This window comes from Sapajus apella, unplaced genomic scaffold (assembly GCF_009761245.1).
Source record: "Sapajus apella isolate SASKATOON/1434 unplaced genomic scaffold, GSC_monkey_1.0 scaffold60, whole genome shotgun sequence".
Lineage (NCBI taxonomy): Eukaryota > Metazoa > Chordata > Mammalia > Primates > Cebidae > Sapajus > Sapajus apella.
Genome location: NW_022437000.1, coordinates 13900360 through 13912512, shown reverse-complemented (window position 1 = coordinate 13912512; position 12153 = coordinate 13900360). Strand labels below are relative to the sequence as shown.

The window sequence follows — 12153 nt, the reverse complement described above, 5'->3', positions numbered from 1 at the left end:
TGGCTGTGAGTGGGGTCCCGGAGCTGTTGTTGCCTGGGAAGGGGGTCCGGCCCTGACTGTGAGTGGGGTCCTGGAGCTGTTGTTGCCTGGGAAGGGGGTCCAGCCCTGGCTGAGTGGGGTCCCGGAGCTGTTGTTGCCTGGGAAGGGGGTCCCGCCCTGGCTGAGTGGGGTCCCGGAGCTGTTGTTGGCTGGGAAGGAGGTCCGGCTCTGACTGTGAGTGGGGTCCTGGAGCTGTCATTGGTTGGGAAGGGGCTTATTCCGGGGCCGTCCCCAGGGCTTCTTTTCAGGGTGGACCGTGTGAGGTGCAGCCATTACCCTGAGAGCATGAGATGAAGGTGCTGGCAGGTGCTTGCAGCACTGGAGGCAGGTTGTCCTGATTCTGCGTCTGTCCTTTGGGTACTTGGAAAGCATCTTCATGCCTATGTCCACCTTCTGCACTCCCACCACGTCCTGTGGCCTTGTGTGCTCCTATCATGTGGCCGACCCTGTGCTGTCTCACAGGGGCTGGAGCTGGTGCTGAGCTGGGTGCGTCTCAGGCCCACCACGTCCGCAAACAAGGGAGTGGTCTGGCGGCCGAGGCTTACGGGCTCTGAGACCCATCAGGGAACAGACGGGTCAGGCTGGGAGGTCTCAGGTGTGTGAGCCTGCGGGGCAGAGGAGCTCCTGAGGGAAAATGCATCCCAGGGGCCTCGCAGGGTGGGGCCTCACGGAAGAAGGAACACTAGAAGGACAGTGGGGATGGAGCCCCCTCTCTCTACAGGCCCGGCCGGCTCATCTGTGGGGTGTGCAGAGTGGGACCTGCACCTCCAGGGTTGCCACTGGACCGACTGAGATAGAGCCTGTGAGAGGCGGGTAGTGGAGTGTTCCCAAATTTACTGAGGCTTGACAGAGGGACAAGCCAAAGCATGAGGCTGCCAGATGCCAGGCTGGGTTGTTCAGAGGGTATCCTGTGGAGGTTTTCTGAGACACGGAAATATAAAACGATCTTCCTTGGAGGAGAGAACTGGGGCTGGGCTGCGCTGTCCTGGTGTGAGGCAGGGTGGCCAGCCAGAGGCCCAGGCCGCTCCCGGGAGCCCCGGCCATGCTTGGCATGTTCAGACCCTGCAGCCATGGATGCTGCGGTGGAACCGGGGTCTGCGGGGACCCAGAGCTTCTCGCTTTGGTGGCTGGGCCAGGATCCTTAGCAGGGCGTTGTGTCTCTGGGGTGCAGAACAAAAATGTAAGGAGTCACCAACGTTTCCTTCCTCACTCTGCCCTCGCACGTGCTCCGCAGGAGCTTGGACATCCTGCGCGCGTGACTCCCTGGGAGTTTGCATGCATCTGTCAGCAGAGGTTCCCGTGCTGTGTGGGTGTTCACCGCGTGGGTGGCGCAGTCGACGATGCACGGAGGTCAGTGGGAGGCGTGGCATGGTGTGGCCTTGAGGGGATGCTGGATGGAAGACAGCTGAGTGGCCAGTGCCTGACAAGCCCTGTCCTGCCCGGGATGGGAGGGGGACGCATTTGCCCCCCCCATGAGTATGGTTCCGGAATGAAGTGAATATATAAGCAGGTAATGATGGTTACAGATGTGTATTTACACATATAAATCCATGCTAGGTAAACGATATCATACAAATATATCCTGATATGTATTTTCATTGAAAGTCTACCCCAAAGTACCAAGCCTGTTTAAGGTACAGGAAACTGTTTAGAGTGGACATCACCAGACTTTGGGGCCCCACATGTGCCCTTGGGCCTGTGATGGTGCCGATTCTGGCCCACACCAGGGCGCCTGTCCTCCTCTGTCTGGGGACAGCCAGGAATCTGCACTTCCAGGCTTTCCAGGGGTCCCAGTGGACAGCTCATGGATCACACTTTAGAGGCTTGGATTCAATTCATATGGGTGCACACACATGCCTGTCCACACACACTGTAAGCTAAACATAGACACGCGTGTGTTCCAAGCTGTAGCTCGTACAGGTGCACACACATGCCTGTCCACACGCACTGTAAGCTAAACATAGACACGCGTGTGTTCCAAGCTGTAGCTCGTACAGGTGCACACACATGCCTGTCCACACGCACTGTAATATAAATGTAGGCACACGTGTTCCAAGCTGTAGTGTGTACATGTACACACACACGTGTGCGTACACACACTGTAAGCTAAATGTAGACACATATATGTTCCAAGCTGTAGTTCGTACAGGTGTGCCCACACGCCTGTCCACACACACTGTAAACTAAATGTAGACACACATGTGTTCCAAGCTTTAGCTCGTACAGCTGCACACACACATGCCTGTCCACACACTCTGTAAGCTAAATGTAGACACGTGTGTCCAAGCTGTAGCTCATACAGCTGCACGCACACGCCTGTCCACCCACACTGTAAGCTAAATGTAGACACTTGTGTCCAAGCTGTAGTTCATACAGCTGCACACACCCACCCATGCCTGTCCACACACACTGTAAACTAAGTGTAGGCACACGTGTTCTAAGCTATAGCTCATACAGGTGCACACACATGCCTGTCCACACACACTGTAAGCTAAATGTAGACACACATGTGTTCCAGGCTGTAGCTCGTACAGCTGCACACACGTGCCTGTCCACACACACTGTTAGCAAAATGTAGGTGCACGTGTGCTCCAAGCTGTAGCTCATAGTCTCTCTCATGATGCGATGCCACTGCCTTGGTGGCGTGTGAGACATGAGATGTTGATTTGTGAGAACGGGGCTCTTCCGCACCCAACCAGCTCTGATGTGCCTCTCACCATGAGAACTGGCCATGGACCACGGTGAAAGTGAGGTGCACATTGCTGATGGAGCGTGACGTTCGTGCCTTCACTGCAAAGCCTCCTGAATGCCTTACTTGAAGGGAGACAGTGTAGACTTACCCCTTCACCTGAGCATTTTGATGACTTAGTTTTGATTTTTTAATATTAATTTTTAGAGACACAGTGCCACCATGCCTGGCTAATTCTTTGTTTTTAAATTTTTTTGTAGAGATGAGGCTTTGCCATATTGCCCAGGCTGGTCTCGAGTGACCCTCCAGCCTGGGCCCCCCGAGTGTGGGGATTACAGGTGTGAGCCCCATGCCAGGCTGGTGCCCCATTCTGAATTAAACTGTGGGAAATAAGCTGCAGTGATGACGGACTGACCTCTGCTCACAGGCGCCCTGGTCCTGGGGCCTGTTCCCGCGGTGAAGGCTATGCTCTGCTTGTGTTTCAGGGAAGGTGGCCATTCAGAAGGAGGACTTGCAGAAGTATCACAACAGGGACACCTGGTTCCAGCTGCAGCACGTGGACGCCGACTCAGAAGTGCAGGTGAGACCCTCAGTGCAGCCCGGGTCAGCCCCACCTGTGGTTACAGACATGGATACGGGCTGTAGCCTTAACAGGCAGTAACACCAAGAACACTGTGTGTGTTGGCCAGTGTGTGCTCAGAGTACGCGCGGGCTCGGCTCGTGGATTTCCCTTTGGCTGCTGCCACCCTTCGTCGTGCACAGTCGAGGCAGCCGTAAAATGTAGGTACACGTGTGTTCCAAGCTGTAGCTCATACAGGTGCATACACATGCCTTTCCACACACAGTGGGAAAGGACAGGAACGCATAACTGAGGGCAAAGAGAAAACACATGTGAGGAAGGGCCAAGCCAGCGTCAGCCCACTGAGACCTTCGCTTCCCCACGGCTCGCTGGGTGGGCTGCACCCCAGCACTCGGCACCAAGAGGGGTCTGAGCTGAGAGAGCACGCTGGTTTCCCAAGTGTCCATTGTTGGAAGCAGCCGGGGCTCACCCTGGCTTTCCGGGGTCATGTGCCCACTGGGGCTGGCCCTGCCCCATTCAGTGGGAGGAGCTCGCCCCACCTCCCCATGCAAGACTAGGGGCTCCGGTGCTGGGGCTGGTGTCCTAGACCCCTGTGTTCATGGCTGCTCGGGGATGCACTGTGCCCAGCTGTGGCAGCTCCACGCTTGCCTGTAAGAGAGAGCAGTGGGGATCAGCCTGTCTGAGCCCAAGCCTGCACCAGCTCCTGTGGGGTCACTCTGAGCCCTGGTCCGTGATACAGAGCAGCTGCAAAGGCCACAAGCAAGCGGCATGGCGGTGTGACCTGGGATGTGGAGGGTTTCCTGGGTGGGTCCTCAGCTGGGACCACAGTGAGTGTCTAAGTGTAGGGTCCCAACACAGGCAGCAGGCTCAGGGCCAGCTCCCTCATCTGTTTGCTGCCAACATCCTCTGCAGGCCTCAGTTTCCCCATCTGTGAAGTGGGTTTTGTGCAGCATTCGGGAATGATGCATGTGCTCCTCGATGGTGCCTGCTGCATTGTGGAGCAGTAGTGGTGACTGTCATTTTCACACCTGGAGGCTGGTGTCCTGGACAAATCCCCAAAATAGATTCCTCGTGAGAACTTTGCTGAGACTTCAGCAGAGGCAACTCTGTGGGTCGGAGGGAGGCTCTGTGCCTGCAGGTCCAGGGCAGATTTGGGCCGAAGGTCTGGATAGCCTGGTGTCCCCTGGGAACCCTCGTTCTCTGTGCTTCACTGGGATAAGGTTATCATCCGCTGAGGTCACAGGCTGTGCTCGCTCCCATGGCCAGCAAAGGGTTCATTCATAAGGTTGACCGTGAGCCCAGCCAGGGGGCGGGGTGAGGCCCTTGATGGAAATGAGGGAGTGGAGCCGAGAGGCCCCAGGGATGGCCTTGCCCCAAGGGACTGTGTCCTAATTGTGCTCCACAGTTAATTAACCTCTGCTTCCCGGGAGAGCGCTGGCTGGGGAGCCACAGTTGCTGTGGAAAGCGAAGGACTGTGATTACTGGCAGAACTAGCGACTGTCCTTGTAGCCTTGGAGCACAAGGGCCCCAGCGCCCTGCTCAGTGGACCTCAGCGTCCCAGCAGAAAGGCGGGTTTCCCACACGCTGCCCAGGAGACAGGGCTTGATGACTGGGCTGCTCCTGCTTGCACTTCAGTGAGGTCCCTGCCACTTCTATTCTGGGATCTCTGTCATGAGGCCTCTGAGCAGCAGGCAGAGCGTGGCCTTGTCCTTTTCCTCGGATTCAAGTTTGGTTTTGTGAGTTTGTTTTTATTGGCAGCTTTAGCTTTTCCTCTTTCTTGCTTTTTTTTTAACTGATTTAATTTTGAAATGGTTATAGATTTGTAGGAAGGCGCAAAAACAGTACACAGGAGTGGCGAGGGAAGATCCCCTCCCTGCACTGAAAACGAAGGCTGTGCTCCCTTCTCCCGCTTCCCAGCACCACTGTATGTAGCCAGCACAACATCAGCCAGGACGTGGACACGTGTGCAGTCCACGGACGTTATTCAGATTTCATCTGCTCACAGGCACATGTTCCTCTGTGTGTGTCTCTGTGTGTATAGCCTCTGCTATTTTTTCCAGTTTTTTATGGGCTAAAATGTAGACATCACGAAATTTACCATTTTAACCATTTAATGTCTAATTCAGCAGCATAGTATTAAGTATATTGATAATATTGTGCAACCACCACCACCCCTCACCTCCAGAACTCCTTTGATCTTGCAAAACTGATCCTCTGTTCCCTCTGTCCCCTGGCTAGAGATTTATTCACACGCCCCTGTCCCCCTCTCGCAGCCCGGTAGCCCCATCGCACCCTGTCTCGGACGCTGGCCACTCCTTGTGCTGATGGGAGTGAGCTCTGCCCTGCTGGTCTTTTTGAGGCTGGATGACATCTTCCTGGTTGCCTGTGTGGTCTCAGAACCTCCTTCCTTCGAGGCTGAGGAATGACCTGTGGTGCATAGCACGTGCTGTTGATCCAGCCACCTGTCCACGGACATGAGGGGCTTCTGCCTTTGGCTGCCATGATAGTCATTGCAACTTCATCGCAGGGTAGATTGTGTAACCACTATCACGATCAGCATTCAGACGTTTCATCTCCACAACACTGTAAATAAGAACGCGGCAGGTTGATCTCACAACTGATGGAATCTCATAATTAACGCCCAAGACAGCTCACGTGCCTGTGGCCAAGCCTGGCATCCTTCAAGCCTGCCTCTCACTATCCAGAACGTGAGAATCCTGAACCCAGTGGTGTCGTCTCCCGGGAATTTGCCCTTTATGGAAGGCCAGTGCAAGCTGTTGTCTAAAGGGAAAGAGGCGGAGTCAGGGGAGGAGGTAGAGTTGGGAGGAGGCAGAGTCAGTGCTCTCTGATGCCCATTGGTCCCAGGCAGGTGCTGCCTGCCTGAGCATTTCACTGATGGAGTCAGCCCCGAGGCTACCCTAAACGTGGCTGGACAGGGAGCAGCAGTCCCACTGGCCTCCACCCAACCTTTAAAACTGCAACTCCAGGCTGGGCGTGGTGGCTCATGCCTATAATCCCAACACTTTGGGAGGCCAAGGTGGGCAGATGATTGCCTGAGATTGGGAGTTTGAGACCAGCCTAGCCAACATGGAGAAACCCTGTAAAAATACAAAATTAGCCAGGCATGGTGGTGTATGCCTGTAATCTCAGCTACTCCAGAGGCTGAGGCAGGAGAATTGCTTGAACCCGGAAGGCAGGCGTTGTGGTGAGCCAAGATCGTGCCATTTCACTCCAGCCTGGGCAGCAAGAGTGAAACTCCATCTCAAAACAACAACAACAGTGACAAAACCGCAATTCCAATCTCAGAAGCTGCCGTTTCATTGTGAGATGTCACAGTGACTGTTTTCAGGAAGGCAGGGAGTGGCCATGTGGCTCTTTGAGTCTTTCCGCTCTATGACTCCCAGGAAAAGTCCTCTATCAAACAGCGAGTGACTCAGAACCAGCCCATGGGCAAGACCAGTGAGTCACAGAAATGGGGAAAACACAATTAAACCTTTCTTGCCTCCTTCTGAAAGGGATGCGGTTGGAAGATCTGTTAAATCACTTTATTATGCAGTTATCCTCTCTGACCCTTCCCTAAGCAGGAAGATGTCAGCGTGAGATGCCAGCAGGGGCACCACCTGTGCAGCAGGGGATCCATGGTGATCCGGGCACCTGAGGGTCACTGAGCTCTGTTAATAAACTGGGTATCAAAGTGCATCTGTGACATATCCAGAAAATAGCACAGCCCTGCAAGAGATCACAGCAAACCCTGAGCCCACCATCCGCTGGAGATCACAGCGGCCCCCAAGCCCAATATCCTGTCCAAGATCACAGCAACCCCTGGGCCTGCCGTCCCATCTGAGATCACAGCAAACCCCAGGCCCAGCATCTGCCAGAGATCACAACAAACCCTAAGCCCACCCTCCCTTCCAAGATCACAGCAAACCCCAGGCCCACCATCCCATCTGAGATCACAGCAAACCCCAGGCCCGCCATCCTGTCCACCCAAGAGACACTGCCTGTTTCCTCCTGAGAGACACCTGCCTGTTTCCTCTTTGGAGCCATCCAGTTGCACCGCAAAATCAACGACTGGGGTAGAAATTCCAGCCTCCCTCTCAGTCTCTGAGAATTTTATGTTTGTACAGCAGACAATCTTCTTGGAAGGATTTTCTGAGCAAACAAAGCCACCGTGTGTAGTCAATGGCCCAGGTTTTACATCGTTCCAGGGTTGCAGGAGGAGAGGGCTGAGGCTGGGCTTCCTTCCCAGTGGCCTCCACATCCCCCTCTCATCTGCCCGCTGACTTTGTCTCCTCTCTGCAGCGTGGAGCAGCCCCTGCCTCCGAGGCACCTCTGTCCTGGCTGCTTTCTGGGCGCTGCCGGCTCAGCTGGGGACACAGTAGCTGGTGGGTGGGGCTGGGACCCTGACCTGGTTCCATGTGCCACTCTCTCCCTAGGGAAGGCCTTCCTGAGAAAGATGGATGGGGACCACTGGCTGCTTTTTAAAAATTAATAAACTCTATTTGGGGGGCAGTTCTATGTTCACAGGGAAATTGAGCATAGTACAGAGTTTCCATACACCCCTCGGCAGCACCCACCCAGGCCCCAGGGCTGACACCTGGTGATGCTGCAGCCATGCGTTGTCAGGACTCAGCCACAGTGGACACTGGGGCCCTTTACCACATCTGTGGGATCACAGGAGCATTGTCAGGAGCTCAGCCACAGTGGACGCTGGAGCCCTTTACCACATCTGTGGGATCACAGGAGCGTTGTCAGGAGCTTAGCCACAGGGGACGCTGGGGCCCTTTGCCACATCTGTGGGTTGGTAGGAGCATTGTTGGTAGCTCAGCCGTGGTGGACGCTGGGCCCTTTGCCACGTCTGTGGGTTCTCAGGAGCATTGTCGGGAGTTTAGCCATGGTGGATGCTGGGACCTTTTACCATGTCTGTGGGTTCTCAGGAGTGTTGTTGGGAGCTCAGCCACGGTGGATGCTGGGACCCTTTACCACTTCTGTGGGTTCTCAGGAGGAGCATTGTCGGGAGTTTAGACACTGTGGACGCTGGGCCCTTTGCCACATCTGTGGGTTCTCAGGAGTGTTGGGAGCTCAGCCACGTGGACGCTGGGCCGTTTGCTGTGTCTGTGGGTTCACAGGAGCATTGTCGGGAGCTCAGCCATCGTGGACGCTGGACCCTTTGCCACGTCTGTAGGTTAGCTGGAGCATTGTCGGGAGCTCAGCCATGGTGGACGCTAGCCCCTGTGCCACATCTGTGAGTTCTCAGGAGCATTGTTGGAAGCCCAGCCATGGTGGACACTGGGGCACTTTGCCACATCTGTGAGTTCTCAGGAGCATTGTCGGGAGCTCAGCCACGGTGTACACTAGCCCCTGTGCCACATCTGTGGGTTCTCAGGAGCATTGTTGGAAGCCCAGCCATGGTGGACACTGGGGCACTTTGCCACATCTGTGAGTTCTCAGGAGCATTGTCGGGAGCTCAGCCACAGTGGACAGTAGGCCCTTTGCCACATCTGTGGGTCAGTAGGAGCGTTGTTAGGAGCTCAGCCACGGTGGACATTGGGGCCCTTTGCCACGTCTGTGGGTTCTCAGGAGCATTGTTGGAAGCCCAGCCACGGTAGACACTAGCCCCTGTGCCACATCTGTGGGTTCTCAGGAGCATTGTTGGGAGCTCAGCCACGGTGGATGCTGGGCCTTTTGCCATGTCTGTGGGTTGGCCGGAGTGCGGTGCCTGGGACCCAGTGTAGTGTCTAGGCTGGTGCCGGATCGGCAGCCAGGTCCTCTTGTTCGTTTCCTGTGGGAATTTGTGCCTTTTCTCTTTTGTTCTTGGTAGCCTGGTTAGAAGCTTATTAATTTTATTGATCTTTCAAGGAGTTTGCCTTTGGCTTTGATTTTTCTCTGTTGATTTCTGATCTGACTGCTGCTTTCTGTTCTTCGGTTCTGTGTTTAGTTTACTCATTTTTTCTCAGTCTCCCAGCCCTAAGCAGAGGTCAGTGTTTGGATTTCTCTTCTGCTCTAGTCTACGCGGCTGGCACTCCAGCTTCTCCCCACCCTGAGCATGGCTCTTACTGCATCCCACAAATTTAGACGAGTAACACTTTTATTTCTGTTTATTCCAGAAGGGTTTAAAATTTGTCTTGTGTTCTCTGATCTGCGTGTGATTTAGAATTGTGTTGTTTAACCTCTGAATGTTCTGGTATTGTCCAGCCCGCCGGCACTGGCACCTTTAGATTTACGCACTGGCTTTTCTGGAAGGACAAAGGGCCTTCCAGGGGTGGGTTGGTTTGTTCCCACTCCCGAATCAGCAGAAGACGGAAGCAGCACAGTCGCCCAGTTGGGAGGGATTCCCGCTGCAGGAACAGGAGCAGCCTCAGGACCTGACCGGGAGCCGGGAGAGCACGGGGCGGAGGGGTGGTGTGGGTTGCAGCCTGCTCCTGGGGGCCACGGCCCCCATGCGGTTGTCACTCATTCTGAAGCTCCTAAACATGAACAGAGCAAATCTGAACACTTCTGCCTGGAGGGGTTGGCGCCTGGTGTTACTTTGAGAATGGGAACGAAGCAGTGAAATTCTTGGTTATTCTTGTATCAGGCACTTTCTCCTGTCTTTGGTGTCAAGGGCACTCCTGTGGCCCATGGAGAGCAGGGTCCTCTGGCAGGTGTGAGGACCACACGCGACACTGCTCAGCTCTGAGCTCTGGCCACCGCGGGAAGAGGAGCTGTGGTCTTGGCGGAGCCTTTGCTGTCATTTTAGGCACTAGCTTTTCCTGCCCACAGTGCTGGCGTGGGATTGGTGGCCACCTTCTCGGCCCAATGTCCTTGTGGCCCGTCAGGACCTGCTCTGAGGTTGGAGCCACAGGGCGGGAAGGCCACACCCCACCTCTGGGCCCTAGAGTCTCAGGACAGCAGCCGAGGCCCCACAGACCCTGTTCCATACTCCCTATAAACACTGGGTCAAGTGTGGGGTGCCGTGGGGCTGCACCACCGCATGTCCAGTGAGGGCTGGAGGTGCGGAGGGCATTATGTCTGCTCCCTGACAAGTGGCTTCGGATGGGCAGGCAGAGTGGGAGCCCAGCAGGGCCACAGCAAGTGGCGCACATGCAGACACTGGGGTCATCCATCCCCCAGGCGCTCAGGACACTTTGCAGATGCCCTTATGTCTGGGGCTCACGCACTGTGCAGCAGAGTGAAATGCCGGCATGGGGACTGTGGTGGGGACAGGCCCTGGCCTTGCCGGAGCCTCAGGAGCAGAAGCTCAGGGTTGAGCCTGGCAGAGCGCCTGATGCATAGATGGGTCTGTGTTTATCCCATCCATTCAGTGCCATTCAGACTGGAGCAAATGCAGGCACAGTGGCACGCACAGACAAATGCACAGAGCCACACACTCAGACAGGTACACACAGACAGATACACACAGCAGCACGCACAGACAGGTACACACAGCTGCACATACAGACAGGCACACACAGCCGCACACTCAGGTACACACAGCGGCATGCACAGACAGGTACACACAACTGCACAGACAGGCACACACAGCAGCACACACAGGTACACACAGCTGCATGCACAGACAGGCGCACACAGCCACACACTCAGGTACACAGTGGCACACACATATAGGTACACACAGCCACATACACAGACAGGTGCACACAGCTGCATACTCAGGTACACACAGCGGCACGCACAGACAGGTACACCCAGCAACATAGACAGGCACACACAGCTGCACGCACAGACAGATGAGCACACACAGGCACACACCAACAGGCACACACAGTGGCACACACAGGCACACACAGCAGCACACACAGACTGGCACACACAGGCACACACAGCAGCACACACAGACGGGCACACACACACACAGTGGGATGCACAGACATGCACACAGGCATGCACACACAGCAGCACACACAGAGAGGCACACACAGATAGACGGGCACACACAGTGGCACACACAGACAGGCATGCACTTACAGTGGCACGTACAGACGGGCACACACAACCGCACATACAGTGGCACATAGAGACAGACAGATCTGTAGAGAGACAGGAGGACCCTCGGGGTGGCCTTGCTGTCTGCTCTGCTGGGAGCCCCTGTGAGCCTTGCTCTCTGCGTGAGCTCTCTGAGGTTGCAGCGGGCCTCCATCAGCCTTGCAGAGGGAATGTAAAGGCAGGTGGTGGCCCCTGCTCGGGAGACGGCTGTGCTCCCCTCTGCCTTGCCCCGACAGACATGCAGAAGCAGCCTGCAGTGCCAGTGTGTTTGGGCAGCTTCACTGAATGACCATCTCTCACACAGTTGGACCCCTCAGTTCTGAGGCAGTGGCCTGCTTTCAGCCTAGAGCCGGGAACCTGGGCAGCCACATAGGGCCGAGTGGTCAGGCAGTCAGCTCTCCTGAAAGAAGGCCACAGCCTCCCGGGGGGTGGAGCAGAGGGGCTGGATGTGCCCTTGGCAGGGGCAGCGCAGAGCCACTTGCTACCTTTGCCTTCTGGGCGTTCCCTGGACTGCACAGCCCCTGACACCCCGACCTGTGCCTTGCAGGGCAAAGTCCACCTGGAGCTGCGGCTGAGTGAGGTCATCACGGACACTGGGGTCGTCTGCCACAAGCTCGCCACACGGTAAGACACGTCCTCACCAGGGAACGAGCGTAGCAAGTGGCACGTCTGACTTCCTGTGGAGCACACAGGATCTTCAAACAAATGCATGAAAATTTCCAGAGCCGGTGGCTCCCCAGGATGATGCTGTTTTAGAGGTCCTGGCTCCCAGGATGACGCTATTTTAGAGGTTCTTGTCCCCCAGGATGACGCTGTTTTTAGAGGTCCTGGCTCCCAGGATGACGCTGTTTTAGAGGTC

The 12153-nt window shown here is 55.7% G+C and overlaps 1 protein-coding gene and 1 long non-coding RNA gene across 6 annotated transcripts in view; both read left to right on the top strand.

The window, feature by feature from the left end:
• RASA3 (RAS p21 protein activator 3) overlaps nt 1-12153 on the top strand; it is a 124575-nt gene that overhangs the window by 72123 nt on the left and 40299 nt on the right. For all 5 annotated transcript variants that reach the window (XM_032246337.1, XM_032246334.1, XM_032246336.1 and 2 more), the window contains 2 exons: nt 3214-3308; nt 11842-11918. In XM_032246337.1, coding sequence (XP_032102228.1) covers nt 3214-3308; nt 11842-11918 — 172 coding nt within the window. The remainder of the gene's footprint in view (nt 1-3213; nt 3309-11841; nt 11919-12153) is intronic.
• Nucleotides 7-2598, top strand: LOC116528871. The gene is made up of 2 exons (XR_004259252.1): nt 7-1882; nt 2037-2598. It is a non-coding gene; the product is annotated as an uncharacterized LOC116528871 (long non-coding RNA).